Genomic DNA, 21,921 nt, shown 5'->3' on the forward strand with positions numbered 1-21,921 from the left:
CGCTTGGCTGCGACAGCAGTTGTCTGATCAGCAGGGGTACAAAACAGTCCTGAAATCAGCAAGAAAACACAGCAGAAACACAAATCCTGAAAACTGATACCATGTCAGAAGTGGAGCAGCAGTGGAAGCATAAACATGTGCTGAAATAAACTACTGAAACACAAGACAAAAAGAGAAAAGAAAAGAACACGATACAGATGAGAACTCAGATGTATGCACGGGAAATGGAATCCATATATCTGAACACGAGACAGTCGCATACAACAGTGAGTCACTGGCTGCGTGGGCACTAGCACTGGCTCCTCTCTCTACAGAGTCTACAGATGGTGAAATGAAGTGATTGACTGAGGAGGAGCCACTGAGTATAAATAGGCTGAAAAAGTGGGGAGCAATAATGCTGGTCGGACAGCATTAAAGCTGGCCGACTGGTGCATAAAATGCTCCACTGGCATAAAATGCCACACCAGAAAAAAACCTAAAATACCTAATAAAAATGCCCAACCCAGATCAAGCTCAGACTCACACATGAGCTGACAAATACTCTGCTAACACGCTGCCCCTATATTACTTATGCATTTTCAAAACATTTATTTATTTATTTTCAAAAGTCCATCGATTCTATCCGCCATTGTAGGACTTGGTAGGCCCTTGGGCAGCCGCCGAGCACCCTTGTTCCGATCCCTTGGCCTCTCTGGGGTGATCACTTGGGCTCCTTTGGCAAGATAACCATCACCTTTGTAATCTTGGTAAGCCACTAGACTGCCGAAGTGCACCCTTTGTCCGATGCCCTGGCTGCTTTGGGATGGGACGCCTTGGGGTAAATCAAAATTTAGGCTGGCCTACTTTTCTCACCCTATTTTGGGCCTAAGAGGGGGTGTTGTGCTAAGAATTGCTCTTAGCCACTTAAACAGCCCCAAAACATGCTTATTTTAGGCTTATTTTAGCCAAAACCCTAAAACGGGGAGCGGATCGAGAGAGTTAAGTGGGAGAGGATCTAGAACCCTAATTTTCTATATACTCGCAGCTAGCCCTCCACTCTTCCCTGAATCTCGTTTTTGCAGATTTTAGGTGTTTCAGCTTGTTGCCTACACCCCATTCGCGGAGGACATCTCAACCGAAGCTGTCCATTGTTGTCTCCATCAATTGGCGCCTGATTTCCAGCCCTCTTCACGCAATTTGGAGCTGATTCCAGCCAGGCGGCTGCTGTTCCTACACAAACCTGCTGCCGTATAGTCTGCCACGTCATCACAGCCTTGAGTTTGCTTCCTGCAAGCTGTCCTACCTGCGTTTTTAGTCTTTCTCTCTCCTGTAGGCTCTGTTTTTAGTCTTTCTCTCTCCTACAAGCTGTCCAACCTGCGTTTTTAGTATTTTTCTCACCTGCTGCCTACGTTTTTAGTTTTTCTCTCTCCTCACTGCTGTCTACATCAGATCCAGCTTCTCACTGCTGCTTTTGCTGGTATTTGACATCCGGAGGCTGCCTTGCTGCGATTCGGAATCCGTTCAGAGTACGACACACTCTCCAACTCATTACCCATGCTCTGATCCTTGAGATACAGGAGTTCGAGATACAGTATTCATTCACTGCATAGTGTGTTTGCTTCATGAGCATTGTATTATTAGTAGTCATATCATTTCATTTATTCATTGTGTTCATTGTGTCTGAGTTACCCTAACCCTAACTGTGTTCTTTTATCAGTCTTTGCTTTGTCGTACAGTTTCTGTTTATGCTTTTGTGTTAGGGTTTTTTTTTACACGTGGTGCCAAGTCTAGCACTTTATATCCCTTGATTATATCTGGATCCGTAGATCATGTTTTGTCTATGGTTGCAGTTTCACATGTATCTCTTTGGCATCGTCGCCCTGGACACATGTCCTTAAAGGAAATGAAAATGCTTACTCGTTTGCAATATCTTCCGCCCCTTGACTATAAGTGTTTTGAGTCATGTGATCATTGTTTGTATGGCACACAAACATGAAGTACACATAAGAAGTCTAGAACTCTATGCATGGGTGAGCCTTTGGCTCTTATTCATTCTAATGTTTATGGACCCATGTCCTATTAGTCGTTAGAAGGTGCGAAGTAATTTGTCACATTCATTGATGATTACTCACATAAGGTTTAGGCATATCCCATAAAGTTGAAATCTGATGTTTTGGCTACCTTTCAGCATTGGCTTGCATTGGTTGAGAACCAATCTCAGTATAGACTCAAATGCCTATGGTCACATAACGGGGGTGAGTGTTGCTAAAGCCTTTGATCAATTTTGCAATGAGAGGGGTATTAAGCCTCAGTTGACCGCCTTGTACACCCCACCCCAAAATGGTATGGCTGAGCCCATGAATAGGACAATACAAGAAAGGGTCCATAGTATGCTTAGCCAAGCAAGCTTACCACAACAGTTTTGGACTGAGGCAATGACTATTGCCATACACTTGATCAATCGATCTCCTTGCAATTCTACTAACTTTCAGGTTGCACAGGAGGTGTGGTCTGGAAAACCTCACTCATATGATCATTTGCGTATCTTTGGTTAAGGCTTTCTGCCATGTACCCAGGAAAAAGTGCACAAAGCTTGATCCTAAGTTCGTGAAATACATCTTTCTTGGTTATGAGGATGCAGGTGAGATGGGCTATCGCCTATGGGACCCATAGGCTCGGAAAGTCATTCGCAGCCATGATGTAGTTTTCCATAAGGAAAAGATACATAAGCAACCTAAGCGGATAGTCGAGATGCGTAGGATTATATTTCAGGAGGAGCCTCCTACTCCCATACAGCCAGCTAGACAACCTGCAGTAACACTAATGCTCCAGTGGCCCATGACTATGATATTAGACAGAATGTGCAAGCTCCTCAGCTTGCCTTGAGACACTCTACTAGAGCCAGACATTACACCTTTGTACTTTACTTTGATGATGCATATTCTCATTATAAGAAAGTTGAGTACCGATTTTGTAAATTATGAAGTATATTTTGATTTTTTTAAATGTCGTCTCAATCCCCCATTCCTTATTTTTGGCCGTCCTTGTACCCAATCACTTGTGACTATGGTTTGAAGAAAAGAAGAAGACTACAAAGAGAACTTAGAAGAAATGCTCGTGAAATGGAATCCATATATCAAGACGAGACAATCAATTACAAACAACGAGTCACTGAGCCAAGTGGGCATTGATAACATCCCTCTCTCCAAGAGAACCTACAAGTAATAGAGTGTGCTCACAATGTCAAAGGAGCAAGGAGCTTGGCAATAAATAGCCAAGAATCAAGGAATAGTCAACCAACTAAAAATAGCCAAAATAAAGTTGGTCTAATCAGAAATGTAACGTGCCCGCCTATCACCTGTCCAAGCACATTTTTAGCGGTCCATCGAGAGACGAATCTAAGCAATGCCGCCCGGCACTCCCATGGAATGTTACAATGTTTGTCGCCTAGGGTCTCTCGAGTCCGCCTCACAACGGAATGTTCGCAGCCGAACCCACTGGGATCGACCTGAAATCCGGGTTCCTAGTAGTCAAGGTCTCCTGATAGCATTCTAGCATTGTGTCTTGGACATCCTACTTTACACAGAGATACCCAATCTGAAGCAGATCCATGCCGCACTTGGTTCAAAGAGAATGGGAAACGAGAAGGATGCGCCGCTCGATCTCTCTACCCATAGGGCATAGTCCCATTTTGGTCCCCTAAAACGGTATTAATTGGAGTTTTAACCTAACAATCCCTAAGGGTCGGGCGTCAGTAAAACCTTGTGAAAAGCCTTCCAATTCTCTGGGACCACCCTACCGTAGGACAGACCCATGTGAGGGGTTCTGCCCACTTGCTTCCCTTAGTAGGCGTTCTTTAGTTATTTAATTGGGTTCTATCACATTTATATGTGACATTTAAAATCAGCTTTCTTAATTAAGCCTTTTAGGGAACAGGGTTGATTCGCGTAACTTATAGTAGCACAGACACGAAAAAAGTGCAAGCAGTCCTTTTGACAAACAAGTTCCTTAACTTATCTTCAAGTTAATCTTTGCCTCATGCCCATACAAGAGAAAGTATATATCCCTTCTGCCCAGCAAAAGTAACTGGTTCAAATCACATGGCACCACAATTTCCATCATTTATCTAGAATAGAATCTTCCAACGCCATAGACGTTGGGGCCACAAAGGCCCTCAACAACGTTCCGGACTTGGCAAGGGGTGTCCAGAGCTCCACCTGACCCTCAAGCAACCTAGGAGTGAAATACCATTTCCGTGGTTAGCCTTTTCACCACTCAACCTTCGGCCCGTGAATCGAGCAGTGCCCTTCTTGGGTTGATCCGCAAAGCATTCTTGGAGATGATCCATCCGTGCAAAATATCCTTCCTTAATTAGACCAGTTAAGAATCAAGCACAAACAAGGCATTCAGCTCTAATATCATCTTTCAAAAAACATTCATTCATCCCCATAGCAACTTGTCATCACAGACCCCTGCCATGAATTTACCATCAATCACAAGCACTTGGAATAATCATCCAGACAACAATACAACAATCAGTTGAATGTAAAAGCATTTAAGACATTGTTTAATCAATCCAACAAAACCAATTATATTTTTCCAAACAATCCAAGAATAGACGCAATAACAATTTCATCACATATTCGCTCTCCCCCTTGGGATCTAAGAGCGAACCTATGCAAAATGTTTCTTAACGCTTCCTTCCCTCGGCTAAGGCATAGGTAAAGGGCTCATACAACTATGCAAAAATGTAAGTCCTATTGATCTCTTAAATTGATCAACAACCCAATATTCTTTCCAACAAGTATAACAATATCGGCCTTTTCTTTGGCTTAGGGTTTCCTATTTCTTAAGCTATCTTACTTGCCTTTGAGACCTAGAGTTGTTGTTTGCATCTAGCCCAACCTCGAATAGGATTGATAAACATAGTAGCTATCGGACGGATCTCAAGGCTTCTTGGTTTTAATCCTTATGATCATTGTTTGTACTAATTACGCACATCATCAAGATCCCAATCCATTAAATATGAGTTATCGGTTCATGTTATTAGTAAGAGCTTGGACAAAGATCTAGAGTTTCTAGGATGAATTTCCTTAGGCTAGATCGCTTACCATACCATCCGTCAAGTGTGCAAGCTACAATATACCTTCAATGTGGTGGAAAAAACATATCTATTATTTACAAGAAAAGGGGAGTCGCCAATACCTTGGAATCTTATATGCTATTTATGCTATTTACGAATTTGTCGCATAGCAACTAAATGCAATTTACCTTCTCTTGATACCTGTGCTTTACAAACTCCATCTTTTGAATACGTGACATAAACCCCATTCCTTTCGATGACCTATTCTCGTGTGGCATAGTACGAGGCCTAACGTATCTCACGCGGGACTCAAAGCAAACATCTATTAATTTGGAAATACATTACTTACGACCGGTGCCGCAATTGGATTGACAATGTGCCCTTGCCCGAGGCTTCGTTGCAGATTGTGGAATTGCCACATGCACTCGAAAGTCTTCGCTTAGGAGCCATTCACGATCGTCCTTTCTCCCACATGCAATTTCCATAGGATTTCTACAACCTCCTCCTCAAATAGCGGGGCCATTTGGGATAAAAATTGAGCTTGCAAAGTGGAGGATAATCTCGCGGGGAAGGAAAAAGGATAGGTGCATGTGGCCACCCTCTTAGGAGGGAAAAAGGGGAGAACCTACTCAAAGGTTCTGTGTGTGTGTGTGTGTGTGTGTGTGTGTGTGTGTGTGTACATACATACATACATACATACATAGATACATACATACATATATATATATATATATATATATATATATATATATATATATATATATATATATATATATATATATATACAGTGTGCCAGGGCGTCAAGACCTATCCCCTTACGATGTGGGGAAGAGAAGGTGGAGTGGTGGTGTCTCCCCCCCCCATCCACCACTTGTCACTGTGGTGCATGGCGGTTAGGACTCGCAGCCTCCTAGTTGGCCGTGGATTGGTTGAGTGAGCCAAGGGGGGTGGTAGGCCAGTTGGCCACATCCTAGGCAGAAAATAAATTGGTGCCACCAATCCACACTGAAAAAGAATATAATATCCCACTCAAACACAATGCAAACTCATACATGTACTGACTAATCTGCTAACAAAATGTAGTAGGGATATTTGATATGCATGAATTCTTTGAACTCCTCGTCCATCATTCGCTCTACGCCTGATAAAGAACATGAAGAAGATGATATGTTGTCCTTGTCATTGAGGTTATAATGTCTCCTCAAGGCCTCCAATGATGAAGAATCCTAGAAAGGTAATGTAGCTTTCCAAAAGGAAGGAATCTCAGCCATTGTGAATTGGTTACATATCATTCATGTATCTCGCACAAACCAAGCCTCCACAACAGCTACAAGATACTCTTTAGAAGAGTTTCGGTTCTAATAGCATGTGAAGATATGCAGGGGTTTGCAAGGAGAACACAAATGTACAAACACAACTAAAACAAATCGCAAAAACACAAACATGGAAGAAAGATAACTCTGAAGTAAATGAAGGAATGTTATAAGTAAATGAATGTGTGCACAGAATGCTCAAAAATAGAGCTGTTCACCAGTTGATGACTCTCATGGGAGCAGGTTGAGAGAGTAGTCAAGAGTATGATGTCCACCAGAGATAAATCCGAAGTGCTATAACCACCATTCAGAGCAGGCAGGCAGCATAACGAAGGCTGACAAAGACCTTCAAAAACAGGACAGCAACAGTATGACCTGGCTGGACAAAAGAACAGCTGTCTTGCACCAAATCTAATCAGGGTGGCAGCTAGGAAGGGCAGAACATGGGCTACCAAGGACATGGAGTCTGTCTGGAGCAGTGCACAGGGTGAACAACTGATCATGAAGCAGGACAAGATGCTAGCATCAGCGATACACAGCAAAACGAAGCATGGCCAAGCCTCCAAATGGCTGGGTGGGAGCTGAACTCAGGGCACCAAGTGATTGAGAAGGAGGCAGCAGTCGCTGGAGAGGCTGGATGGCAGAATGAAGCAAGGCAAGATGCTAGAGCCTAGCGTCAGCAGTAGACAGCAGAACAAAGCATGGGTAGGCCTCCAGATGGCTGGGCGACAGCTGAACAACGCGTGAAGTGTTGGAGAAGGTAGCAGTAGTCGCTAGATAGGCTGGAGGGCCACTTCAAAGGAGTAGATTGAGTAATGAGCACTGGAACTCAATAATTGGGGTGCTAAGTGAGTGAGCACACGATCTATTTTTTGATTAGGAACCAACCAAACTATGAGTGTTTGTTTATGGGACATAGAAACTGTTTTTTAGAATTCAAGTTAGAGTTTTGGGGCTGTTTAAATGAGCTAAGTGAGATTTAAGGTGACATGCTCCTTTTTTTATTTAACAACTAAGTTAGGAATTAATGTGCCCTAATTATTTCTGAGTGCAAGCCCCAATACTAATGGCTCAAAGTACAATTTGTCAATACACTGTACATGGATGGTGAAAGTAGAGATGGTCCTTAAGGCTCAATAAATGCTCTACCAGCTTAAATCATCGCACTTCTCTTTAGGTCTAGACTCCAAACTGTTTATGATGGATACATCAAAGATGGTAGATGTTTAAGTCTTTACGTGTGTATGTTCTTGAGCCACACATTAGAGAACTCAGAAATCACATCGTCCTTCATGACCCCTCTAATATGTTTTTTAATTATGCATGTGTCACACACAAAACTACATGACTTGTCTTAGCCCTACCTTCGCAAGACACAGTATAGAATTCATAAAAAATTTCAAACAAAACATGCACATATGACATGTGCTATGATCTGGTATTGTTATTTAGATTAATCATACATGCTTGGCCAATGCTTAAGATTAGGATTGTTCAACTAATATATGATCGTTCTAATTCTAACCTGTATAAACCACAGTCCTAACTTCCACTTCTTTGAACTTCTATTGGAAAAGTAAGAAGGGAGGAGCTCACTTAAGGTTTTAGTTGACATTGAAAAATCATACAAACTTCCTTTGATCTACACTTAAGCATCCAAAAATTCAGAAGATGGTCCAAACTTGTGCAATCAAGCTTCATTGCAGCCCCTTCACTTATGCAAATCAAATTTTAGATGTACATGATCAGTGTCAAACCAGCACATCTTGACTTGGGCATTGATTCCTTCAAGGACCACAAAAGAACTGCACCTGTCATGGCACATACCTTCATACAGCCTACTAAAAATCTGTCTTCACATCTTAATATGGCAATGTGTATGATCCATGGTTTATAGCATAGTCCATAAACTACAGATCCCAACCAACATTTCAATTCATAGCTTAATCAACTGACTTAAGAAATGATCCAAACTTGTGAATACTTCATTACAATCTCTTAAACCATGTGGGCAAATTCTCAGATGCACATCAACCATTTGAACTCCACATCCTAGCTTGCACATGCATAAAACAGCTGGTGAAGCCTGGCACCTGATTATTCTTTTCAGATTATTTTGGCGGGCTATGTCCATAACAAGTGGCCAATATTCATGGGCATGGGCATTGATTTCTTCTGATGACCACAAAAACTGAACCCTGTCATGCCGCATACCTACAGCCTTCCAGACCTCTATCATATATTCACCTACGACCTTGATTTTATTTAAATCACCATCCATCTTGTTGTTTAGTTGTGCAAACCAGTCAGCTACCCATATCTTGACAATACAGCCTGCCTCTGTGAGCTTGTTCACACTCAGGGCCTTCATAGCACCCTGCAGAAAAAATAAACAACTTTATCGTGCTAGATTTTTACTATAATTCAATACGTAGCAAGGAATGAATCTGCTTGCAAAAACCATTTCTACAGCAAAAGACATATACATGAAATTGTTATCATGATTTGCATGTATGTATTCTGAATACATGTATGACATTAGGCAAGTTATACAATGTATCTTTCTTGTAGATCCATGCCCACAGACAGGCATGGGCCATTGCGTTCTGTTGATAGTCCAGGCATGTAGGCAACCATGTCATACAAAGTGAAACTACATAACATTGGACAGTTTGTTGAGTTTGCAAGCCAGTTATCACTATCTGCCTATTAGCAGAAAGCTTGCAACACCAGCAGCAGGTGTACAAAGCAAGGGTACCTCTTGCATTCAAGGCTGAACTTTGTGAATCAGCATATCTGCAGACAGACCATATGTACACGCTACAAAGCAACTGAATAACTGTTGCATTCTAGCTGAAGATTATAGATGTACAAATCTCCACACACAGACATTATGGACTGGCTAAAAGTCTACATTGAAACATCATTAACATATGTCTACATTGAAACAGCATTGACATCCAAATATATCTTACCAAATGAAATTGTACATACAAAGTGTCAGAAGAAGCAATGATACTGTTCTGTCCAAAAAGGCTTGAACGTGTATTTGCGAAGAAGCAGTCGACTACCTGAGCAATGTGCATCCTTCCAGAAGGCTCAAATCCATCGTAGCAGACTGGATCCCTCTTCTTGTCCAACAGATTACGGAGTTCATCGTCCTGGATGCACTCCTCGCCGATGCTCCGAACGAGCATGAATTTCTCATCAAGCGTGAGCCTGAAGTATAAAGGAACTTGTAAGGGAAGAAAAATAACAGAAGAGGGAAACGGAGGTTACGAACGATCGGGAAAAACCGGCATACTCTCGAGGAGCGCCAATGACAGGAGGCGATGGAGAAGAAGAAGCCGGAGCTGGACTAGCTTCAGCGTCTGCAGTAGAAGCGTGAGTGTCCAAATTCAGCTGCTGCAAATCCCGGAGAGGCTCCGCCATAGCCTCGAGCTTAACTTGCAGGCAGAAAAAGAACCCCAGCTTAGCAAGCCTGGGTTTTTGACGGTTTTGACTTTGGGTTAACAACCACTTAGCATTTTTCACGCACAAAGTATAAATACCAGATCGTTTCGAGGTAGCTTCGCAACATGTCCTGACTTCTTTCTCACACATTATATGTCGTTTTCCTTTCCTTTCTCTCTCCCTACTTTGTTGTCTTGTTCTCTCTCTATAAACTTAATCTTCTCTCTTTCTCTAAATTCTTACACACCCCCCCCCCCCTCTCTCTCTATGTTTTTCCTCTCTCTAATTTTTTTCCTATTTTCATCGTCTCTTTTTTTTTTCCTCTCTCTCATATAGATTTTTCATCTCTCTGAATTTCTCTCTCTGATTTTATCCTCTTCATCATCTCTTTACATTTTTTTCCTCTCTCTCTCTCTCATATAGATTTTTCATCTCTCTAGAATTTGTTTTCTTCTGTCTTTTTAATTTTTTCTCTCCCTCCCTTCCCCCTCTCTCTCCCCCTTCTCTCTCTCTCTCTCTCTCTCTCTCAATATATATACATATATAAACAAAATCAAGAAAAGGTTTATTTAAATAGATATTTAAATTAAATTTTTTAATTTAAAAATACTTGCTTTATAAAAGGAAAAAGAAAATTTTTAAAAACTTTAAATAAAAAATGTTTTTAATAATATTTTATTAAAACAAAGGGCATTTAAATGTAAAAATGTTTATTTTAAAAATATTTATTTAAAACATGTTTAATTTTAAAAGCATGTAATTAAAAAGGAGGGAAAGATAGGTTTCAAAAAATGTTTAATTTACAAGGCACGGAGCGACAGGGGGGAGGGGGGCAGGTGATGCACTTGCACTCAATCACTCAAACTCAACACGGCACAGAAAGGTAACATGATATGTGAGAGCAAGGTACACTCTTATATTATTCCATGAAAGAAACAGTACAACATAGGCACATCCTAGGACTATACCCTTGTGATGCTGCACATGTGAGGGTTCACCACTAGGTATAGGGAATCCCACATAGAGTGAAAACCAAGCAGGATTTAGAGTCACTACTACTCCCTATGTAGATATTTCAGGCAACAATGCCATGGTATAGCTACAAAGCTCTTACACTCACCCCCACATAATGGATTATTGTCCTCAGCAATCTAAGGGTAGAGCTTATTTGACTTATTCCAGGGTCTTAACACTGCTTCTTCTAATAAGTTGGGCAACCTTTACTATCAGATTACTCAACTACAACTTGGGGATCTTATCACAGCTTTTTCTATTAAGCTGGTCAGTGTCTCTGCCCATCTAGACTCCTTTGTTTACTATTTTATTCTTACTACCATGCCAATCTACCCTCCACTCAATCACATTTGAGGAGTGGAGTTGTTGCCATGCCTATGGCAACGTAAGTGATGACTCAAGGTGCATTGGAAGAATTGGTGGGATTCTCCTTGAGCCAGGTGGCGAAGGCCTCGTAGCCACGTTCACGGTCCTCCACTTTCGAAATCTAAGTGACTTCTTTGAGAGGGCACCCTTTCCACTTGGTGAGGTACTTGGGGTATCCTTTGTGTTCCTGGCGCCAAAGGATTGCTTTTACTTCAAAGGGGTTGTTGGAATGAAGCAATGAAACATGCTGCCCCCATTGGGTGTCGAGGTAGAACCTATGCAGAAGGTAAGCATGAAATGCATTGTGGACACAAATGCTTTCTAGCAGGTTGAGCTTATATGTCACCTCATTCAGGACTTGAGTGATGCGGTAGGGTCCATAGTAACAATGATTGAACTTGGACTCACATTCTTTGGAAGGAACATTTGTTTGAAGCTGACTAGGACCATGTCTCCTTTAGTGAAGGGGACTACCTTTCATTTCTTGTTGGCCTGTTTGGTCATGGTGATTTTGCTCTTTTCCAAACTCTACTTAGAGGCTTCATTGCAGTCTCTGCATTTCTTCAAGAATTCTTCTATATCCCGCTCTTCAGCTCTAGGTTCCTAAGGCAAAGACAAGGGGCATGATGACTTCTTTCCCTGTGGCTGTAATGTCCCCATTACTTAGTTTATTTTAATGAACAATGTGCCTATACATTCCAAAGAAAATTGATTTATGTTGCACATCCACACATTAAAAAAACTGCAAAATCTCTACAGGATTTACAGGAAGCAGGATTGGTTTACTAGAATAGTCTGAAATCTCTAGTATCATGTTTAGATGACTTATTTTCCACTTTAGATGGATCCAAATATATACAGTGACTTATTTTGAAGGGGATAAGTCCTCCAAGACAAAAGATCAAAAAAAATAACATGATTTATAAAATTTATTATTTTTATCTATTTTTATGGATTTTTGCACTTCTGCCCGCTTTAGGCTTGTCAAACAGATGTGTTCCGATCGTTTTAAGTACCCAAACGTCTATATTTAGAGTTTATACGACGAAGTTATGATCCAAACAAGTTGCAAGGCAAAAATAAATGAAAATCTTTGTCATCGATGATGTCATAAAAAAAACCAAAAAGCAGGTGTCCTCTCTTTAAACCCCCCCCCCCTCACTACTATATAAACAGGGGTAGAGCGTTATGTAAAAGACACACAACGAATCATACAGAAGTCTCTCTGTTGCTATTGACACGACAAAGCTCTGCTGCAACCAGCCTAGTCTCTCTCTCTCTTTCTCTCTCTCTCCAACCCTACGTGGAAGTGCTACCCATCAAGCTTCTCCCATGGCTCCTAAGAGACAACAAGATGCTGAGCAAGATCATGCTCAGAGAGCTTCCCAACACGAGGAAGTGATCGCCGTTGTTGCTGAGGGAACTCAACACGATGCTAAAGCACAAGCGGAAGTTAACCCTGAACCCATTCAAACTAAAGAACCAGCCATCCCACAATAAATCGAGGTCGCGGCTATAAACCGTAAGCACGATGGATGGTTAAACGGAGATAATCAGGTTAGTACATAAGAAAATTATCACAATTGGTTAGAACTCACTTAGACTTGTAAAAGCATGTTAATATTACCAAATGCTTTTTAAGAAGGAACACTGAAATCGATGAAGGGGATATATTCTATGCATTACATTAACAATTGATAAAAATGTCTTATGGTTATGACTGCTTTTGGGTTTGTGAATGATGAGTTATGGCTCTTATGATTCCGTTCTTATACAGACGGATGAGATGTGGATTATGGTGGTTTAGGACATTGGGATCCCCAACCCAATGCTTCCTCACACACTGCAGAGTGTGGAAAAACTCACATGTGGGTGGGGGTCCTACGCTCCCGAGGGAGGTAAGTGTTTTTGATTTTGATCACTCGAGTACCTGAGAGGGCAAAGGGCCAAGTGGTAAGTGCCCCTGTTATGTAGGATGGCTCCTGAGGCTTAGGGAAGCTTAGAGGGGATCTGAGCCAGTAAATTTTCCAATTGACCGCGGACGGAGTGCGATCACATACAGCCTAATCTCGAGAGATTGGAAGATCCTATCCTAGGCTGGAGGGTGTCTTTCTGTGAAAAGACAGTTTTGTATCACTTTGCGGAGTGATGGTGAAATAAAGTATTTGATTTCCGAATTGTTTGTTATGTGCTAAAGGTCGAGTTTAACGAACCCAGTTTAATGGAGTAATAAAACGAATATGATTTTATATGTCCAAGTAATGTGGTAGTATGCTTTGCTAATTAGAAAACTAAGCAAACCCATCAAGGAAAGTGGGAGGCTTCGATCATGACGATTGGACGCCTATGGCTGGGTGGACCCGATAAGTCGGGTAACTTTCCAACATTAGATAGAGCTAATTAAATCGTGACCCTCCCAATATCGGTAGGATTAGTTATCAGGTTTAACACCGTTGGGGAGACGGGATGGTGATGTACATGGATATAAATTTCAATCGACTACTAGAGGACTCCTCTAGGTCTGTTGGAGAAGGAACCTCACACGTGGTATCAGAGCCTAGGTTTCAAAATAGCTTTTAGTGTAAGGTTTAGTCAACGTATAAAAAGAATTTAAAAAATAGGCACACTTGTTTGAAGAAAATTGTTGTTGATTATCTTGCCATAAGACTAGCATACGTATTGTGTTCATCAGGAACTTAGTGATGAGGAAGATACACGTTTGCGGGATATTTTTCCCATCATGTATCAAGTAGCCTTAGGGTCGAATAAATTCTCATTCCGCGAGGCTATATTTGAGATAATGGAGATTATCTTTATTCCTCCAATTGTATTGCAACCTTATCCTAACTCATGGTACATTAAAGATTTATGGCCGAGGAATGGGTCACATATGGAGATATATTGTGAGCATAACATTCTTCTTCATTATGAACTATGGAGGATTCGATGGGCTAAACAACTAGGGATAGTTAAGATATATCTTTTGTTCAGGGCCTTTCCTAAATGGTTACTAGACATTGGGGATCAGCCTGTATCTGAAACCTTGTGGGTATACGGGAAAGTGTTACAAATAATACCACTCGAGAGAGTTGTTGTAGTGCAAAGAAGGCCTTATTTTGGTACTGGATGTTTTGGTTATCCCCAAGAGCCACCACATTATGTTGTTTGCCATGTACATGAGAATCCCTCAAGATATGAGATATAGACCCTAATACTTTTCATGAGGAAATGATCCATGAGATGATGTATTGGTAGATCATAGTATGATCAAATACATCTTTGTAAGTACTTTTCATAAATATAAAGTCTCATTATTACTTTTGAAGAGCGTGAGTTATGAGCTTATGAGCTTATGATGATCATTGAGTTGTTTTGACAAGTTAATGATGAAGTACACTTTATGCGAGTTATTTTTGAGATCATGTACTCCACTGCTTGTGTGCTAGTCAAACATGTTGGAATTAAGAGAAAGCATAATGGCTATCTTAGAAAGGACTCGTCTATGGAATTATTTAAGCTTATGAAGGGGCTAAAACTAGAGCCCAAATCTAGGGAAGGAACGACCCTTACCTATACTCTATGCGAAGATGTGAAAGTCCATCTCAAGTTGTTGAAATGGCTTGAAAAACTAAAACTAGTTCAATGTTTCTTATTTGAAGAACATAGGGTTAATGATACTGTGATAATTAATGGATAGCCAATAACCCTACATCATTGGGTGTATGACCAATATATAAAAGTTATTTCTCCCGATAGGATAACCTTACGCAGGAGTGTAAAGTCAAAAATTTATGAGCTTCCAGAGTATCCCAATCTCCCAAAGTCTTATCGATTCCTAGAGACACCTCGTTTTGTAACAAAGAAGTTATGGAGATAATCAGAATCACCAAACTAGTGCGAATTGATGAAACATACAAGGAACTCTAAGAGAATAAGTTTCTCCTCAAGCAGACACCAACACCTAAGTTTAGTGGTGAAGCTAGACCCAACGTGGAGTAAGATGCAGAAATGTGGATTGAGACTTTGGATGACTATTTCCTAGCCACTGAAACTACTGCTGCAAATCAATCCATGATTGCTCGTCTTCGTCTTACTGACAAAGTTAAGCTTTAGTGGAAACAGTTTTGCCGAGATAAAGAAGTAACATAAGCTTCCCAAACTTGGGAGGAGATCAAAGAAGCTGTGAAAGGATGTTATCTTCCCCCATCTTTTGAATCAATCAAGATGAATGAATTCTACAACTTATGACAATTAAGCCTAACCTTGGAAGGATACTATTCCAAGTTTGTGAGACTACGCAAATATGCACTCCCAATGACAACATCTCAACAAATTGCAAGGTTCTGCCAAGGACTAAATCCATATTGGGACGCTTACCTTGAATCAATGAGACCAATGACTCTCAAATATGCTCTTATGCGAGCAAAACCTATGGCCAAAGAAATCGCTCGAAATGGCCAAAGAAACCATCCAATAAACAACTATGGAAGGGGCTACCCAAACCGTGGTATCGACATGACCAATGCCAAAGAAAATGGTAGAGCTAATGCAATCACCCAAGGATCAAATGGAATAGGAATCAGGCAATGCTAGGAGTGCGGAAGGACTAGACACCTAAGGGCTAATTGTCCTAACCATCCTCAAAATCATAGCCCAAACCAGGTTGGTGAAAGAGGCCAAGGAAACCACAAAAATAACCCAGGCCGTGGATGTGGAAGAACAATTGGTGCCTGGGTAAATACCATGATTGGATGGCCCGAGGAATGCACGTTAGGTGAAGAATTTGAAAAAGGATCCATTCATACTACCATGGAAAAGAAAGGAGCGGACCACCAATGCTCATTAATTCAATCTCCAACTACTTATAAGGGTATGTCGTTTATGATCTTAATTGATTGTGGTAGCACACATTCCTTTCTTGCACCCAAGACAGTTAAAAGATTGCATCTAGAATCCAAGGGGACAAGGAAAATGATAGTAGAATTGGCTAGTGGGAAGGAAATCGCCTCAACTGAAACTATGGGAAATCTTCAATTTGAGTTAGACAGCCATATAACTGAAACATAATTTTGAATCCTACTACTAGGATGCTACAATTGCATTCTGGGAATGGATTGGCTCAAGAAGAACAAAGCCCATATTCTATGTGCTGAAGAGGAAATAATCTTTCAAGACTTGGAATGAGAAACCATAAAGGCATATGGGAAAGTTGGAAGAACTAGAGTCCAACTAGCCAAGGCAAGTCAACTCAAGAAGGGATTGAAGAAAGGTCAACCAATCTACATGATCCAATTGAATAAGGTCAAAAAGACTAATGAAGGCACTCTACCTTCGTGGATTAATGACTTCAAGGATGTCTTCCCAGAAGAATTGACTCAACTGCCTCCAAAGCGTGAGGTTGATCATGAAATAAAATTGATTCCTGGAGCCGAGCCAGTGTCAAAACGACCGTACAAAATGTCTATTCCTGAAGCTATTGAGCTTAAGGAACAACTGAGGCAACTGATAGAGCAAGGATTTATCCACCCAATTAATTCACCTTGGGAAGCACCTATCCTCTTTTAGAAAAAGAAGGATGGAACACTTAGACTATGCATTGACTTTAGATGACTAAACCAGGTTACGATAAAAAAACAAGTACCTTATACCCATGATAAACAAACTTTTAGATCACTTACACGGAGCCAAGGTTTTTTCCAAGATTGATCTAAGGTCTGGATACTACCAAAATTGAATCAAGGAACAAGATATCCCAAAGACTGCCTTCAACACTAGGTATGGTCATTATGAATTTTTAGTCATGCCATTCGGATTGACTAATGTCCTAGCTACATTCAATCATCTAATGCAATACATATTTCGAGCATATCTAGATGATTTTGTGCTAGTATTTTTTGACGATATACTAGTATACTCCAAATCAATAAAGGAACATGAAGGTCACTTAAAGATCGCCCTATTGACACTTTGTGAAAATCAGCTTTATGCCAAGATGAGTAAATGCATATTTCTCACTGACACGATTGAACATCTTGGCTACATTGTTTTCGCTAATGGAATCTTTGTAGACCATACCAAAGTGAAAGATATCCTAGAATGGCCAATACCTAAGACACTAAAAGAAATCTGAGGATTTTTGGGACTGATAGGATGGTATCGAATATTCATCAAGGATAATTTCCTCATTGATGCACCCTTGACAAATCTTTTGAAGAAAATTACTGAAATCCTTTGGACCATTGAGCATCAAGGAAGCTTTGATAAGCTTAAAGAAGCTGTAACCACTGCACCTGTATTAAAACTCCCCGACTTCAATCAACAATTTGAAGTGATCACTGATGCAAGTGGACTTGCAATTGGTGGGGTGCTAGTACAAGAAGGAAGACCAATGGCCTATACTTCCAGAAAATTAAAACCCTACAAATCCAACTATGCTACTCATGACCTTGAGTTACTCGCAGTAATTCATGCCTTGAAACTATGGAGACACTATCTATTGGGAAGGGAATTCACTTTAATGACAGATCATAAAAGTCTTAAGTGGATCTTCACCCAAGCTAAACTAAACATGAGACAAAGAAGATGGATAGAGATACTGCAAGAATTTGATTTTAAAATCAAATTTCATCCAGGGAAGGACAATGTTGTTGCAGATGCATTAAGCCGAAAAGCCTTTCTTAATACGGTTGTAGAAGTTCGAAGCTTAAGAATCGTATCCATACTTGATAACCCTATACTTGAGCTTGTATGCCAAGCTATTTCTCAAGATAAAGAATACGAAGGACTCATGGCTAAAGTACTTCAAGGGGGGACTTCTGACAAAGAAATGTCTAAGATTAAGAATTATCATGCTAGTAATGGTTGTCTATATTACCATGATCGCCTTTGTATCCCAAAAAGACCAAAAGTGAAGACCAATATCTTATGAGAAGCCCATGACAGCCCCATTGCAGCACATCCGGGGTATGCCAAGACACTCAAGGTAGTTCGTAAGAGCTATCGCTAGCTAGGATTAAAAAGGGATGTATTAAAGTATATAGCTCAGTGCTTGACTTGTCAAAGAGTCAAGGTAGAAAGGATCAAGATGCCTGGAGAGTTACAACCCTTGGACATTCCACAAATGAAATGGAAGTCAATAAGTATGGACTTTGTTGTTGGATTACCTACTACTACTAGTGGATATGACTCCATCATGGTAGTGATTGATAGATTGACAAAAGTTGCACACTTGATCCTAGTCAAAACAACCTATAAGTCATCTGACATTGCTCGAGTCTTTATCAAAGAAGTATTTAGGTTATATAGATTGCCAAAGAGCTTAGTCTGTGATCGAGACTCCGGGTTCACCTCTAAGTTTTTGGACTTGCCTATTTCAAGCAATTGGAACGCAGCTATGCTTCAATACTGCTTATCATCCTCAAATTGATGACCAAACTGAGAGGGTGAACTAGACCATTGAAGATATTCTAAGGTCTTATTGTGGTAAAGAACCGGAATGGTGGATTGAACATTTACCTTTGGTGGAGTTTTCTTATAACGCTGCCTTTCAATAAACAATCAAGATGTCACCTTGTATGGGCAATAATGTCGTACACCTCTAAACTTCTGAGATCCCACTCTCAAAGTAGAAACTTCTAAGGCTATGCTTGAAGAGATGGACGAATAAATCAAATTGATTCGACATGACATCCAAGTTGCTCACGATCGGCAAAAATCCTATGCAAATCTTGAAAGATCCATAAGAACATTCAAGGAAGGTGACATGGTGTTTCTAAGGGTAAGAACCAAAAAGAGCTCATTATCCTTGGAGAAATACAAAAAGCTTAGTCCAAGGTACTGTGGACCATATGAAGTTATCAAAGTAATGGGAAGGGAAGCCTACAAGCTTAAATTGCCACCCTATCTCAATATTCACAATGTATTTCATGTAAGCCTATTGAAACCTTATGTGCCAAACCCCGATCATGCTTAATGACGAACAAATAGTCATGCCTACCCAAGGGATTTTGGAAATGCAACCCGAGAAGATTCTATATACAAGGGAAAAACCTCTAAGAAGTCAAATTCTAAGAGAATACCTAGTACAATGGAAGGATTATCCTAAAGAAGATGCCACGTGGGTCGACGAGGCAACCCTTATGAAAGAATTTCCTCAGTTTCTCTCGAGATGAGGACATCTTGATTTCTCTAAGGAGGGGAGAATGTAATGTCCCCATTACTTAGTTTATTTTAATAAACAATGTGCGTATACATTCCAAACAAAATTGATTTATGTTGCATATCCACACATGGAAAAAACTGCAGAATCTCTACAGGATTTATAGGAAACAGGATTGGTTTACTAGAATAGTCTGAAATCTCTAATATCATGTTTAGATGACTTAATTTCCACTTTAGATGGATCCAAATATATGTTGTGACTTATTTTGAAGGGGATAAGTTGTCCAAGACAAAAGATCGATAAAAATAACGCGATTTACAAAAATCATTATTTTTGTCTATTTTTTATGGATTTTTGCTATTCTGTCCGCGGTAGCTTGTCGAACAGATGTGTTCTGATCGTTTTAAGTACCCAAACGTCTATATTTGGAGTTTTTACGACGAAGTTATGATCCAAACAAGTTGCAAGGCAGAAATAAACGAAAGTCTTTCTCATCGATGATGTCATCAAAAAAACCAAAAAGCATGCGCCCTCTCTTTACCCCCCCCTCCACTACTATATAAACAGGGGTAGAGCGTCATGTGAAAGACACACAACGAATCATGCAGAAGTCTCTCTGTTGCTATTGACGCGATGATGCTCTGCTACAACCAGCCTAGTCTCTCTCTCTCTCTCTCTCTCTCTCTCTCTCTCTCTCTCTCTCCAACCCTACGTGGAAGCGCTACCCATCAAGCTTCTCCCATGGCTCCTATGAGATGACGAGATGTTGAGCAAGGTCACACTCAAAGAGCTCCCGAACACGAGGAAGTGGTCGTCGCTGCTGCTGAGGAAACTCAACACGATGCTGAAGCACAAGCGAAAGTCAATCTCGAACCCATTCAAACTGAAAAACCAATCATCCCACAACAAATTGAGGTCGCGGCTATAAACCGTAAGCACGATGGATTTTTAAATGGAGATAATCAGGTTAGTACATAAGAAAATGATCACAAATGGTTAGAACTCACTTAGACTTGTAAAAGCATGTTAATATTACCAAATGCTTTTTAAGAAGGAACACTGAAATTGATGAAGGGGATATATTCTATGCATCGCATTAACAATTGGTAAAAATGTCTTATGGTTATGATTGCTTTTGGGTTTGTGAATGATGAGTTATGGCTCTTATGATTCCATTCTTGCACAGACGGATGATATGTGGATTGTGGTGGTTTAGGACATTGGGGTCTCCAACCCAATGCTTCCTTACACTCTGTAGAGTGTGGAAAAACTCACATGTGGGTGGGGATCCTACGCTCCCGAGGGAGGTAGGTGTTTTTGATTTTGATGACTTGAGCACCTGAGAGGGCAAAGGGCCGAGTGGTAAGTGCCCCTGTTATGTAGGACATCTCTTGAGGCTTAGGGAAGCTTAGAGGGGCTCTGAGCCAGTAAATTTCCTTGTTGACTGCGAACGGAGTGCAATCACATACAGCCTAATCCCAAGGGATTAGAAGATCCTATCCTAGGATGGATAGTGTTTTTCTGTGGAAAGACAGTTTTGTATCACTCTGCGGAGTGATGGTGAAATAAAGTATCTCATTTTTGAATCGTTTGTTAGGTGCTAAAGGTAGAGTTTAACGAACCCAGTTTAACGGAATAATAAAACGAAGATGATTTTATATGTCCAAACAACGTGGTAGTATGCTTTGCTAATTAGAAAACTAAGCAAACCCATCGAGGAAAGTGGGAGGCTTCAATCCTGACGATTGGACGCATGTGGCTGGGTGGACTCAATAAGTCGGCCAACATTAGATAGAGGTGATTAAATCGTGACTCTCCCAATATCGGTAGGATTAGTTATCAAGTTTAACACCATTTTAGGGGGGCCAGAGCTGAGATTTTACCTTATGGATAGGTGGATCGAGTTACACTCTCCCCCATCTCTCACTCTCTTTTAACCAAGTGCGGTGTTAACCTCACTCCTACCTTTGATTGATTACAAAGTGGTCTTTCTTAGGTGGGCATTAGATTGCTATTAGGGGTAACTTGTCCATGCTTCCCTTGTGAAGTAGAACTGAGATTCCCATGTTCAACTATGTCCAAGGTTTCCCATAGGGAGACGGGATGGTGATGTGCATGGATATGAATTTCAGTTGACTACTAGAGGACTCCTCCGGGTCGGTTGGAGGAACCTCACAATGGCTAACTCAAAGGGTATTAACCTGTTTGTTGAGTGAATTGAGCTATTATAGTGGAACTCGAGTACATCAAGGTACAAGCCCAATCTTTTTGGTCCACCTAGGCATAGCTTTGGAGATAGTCTTCAATGCATTGGTTCACTCTCTTTGTTTGCCCATCAATCTTAGGGTGGAATGATGATGAGAATCTCAACTATGTTTTCATAGACTTAAAGAGTTCCTTCCACATGTTACACATGAATCTGCCATCTCTATCTGAGACAATGGCTAAGGGTAAGTCATGTAGCTTGAACATATGCATGAAGAAAAGGCGGGCTACCTCCTTGGCATTCAATGGTGGCTTGGCAGGTATAAAGTGGGCTTGCTTGGAGAAAT

General features: G+C 40.7%; 1 protein-coding gene across 1 annotated transcript in view; it reads right to left on the reverse strand.

Moving 5' to 3' along the window:
• Positions 1-9,895, reverse strand: part of LOC148036045 (Tyrosyl-tRNA synthetase, class Ib, bacterial/mitochondrial) — a 30,587-nt gene extending 20,692 nt beyond the window's left edge. The window contains exons 1-3 of the mRNA XM_087678056.1: positions 9,680-9,895; positions 9,447-9,594; positions 8,469-8,752 (exon numbers count right to left, since the gene is read on the reverse strand). Of these exons, the coding sequence (XP_087534182.1) occupies positions 8,469-8,752; positions 9,447-9,594; positions 9,680-9,807 (560 nt within the window). The 5' untranslated portion in view covers positions 9,808-9,895. The remainder of the gene's footprint in view (positions 1-8,468; positions 8,753-9,446; positions 9,595-9,679) is intronic.
• Between the last annotated feature and the right edge of the window lie 12,026 nt (positions 9,896-21,921).

This window comes from Lygodium microphyllum, chromosome 5 (genome assembly GCF_053477565.2).
Source record: "Lygodium microphyllum isolate KBCC chromosome 5, Lygodium_microphyllum_v1.1.10, whole genome shotgun sequence".
NCBI lineage: Eukaryota > Viridiplantae > Streptophyta > Polypodiopsida > Schizaeales > Lygodiaceae > Lygodium > Lygodium microphyllum.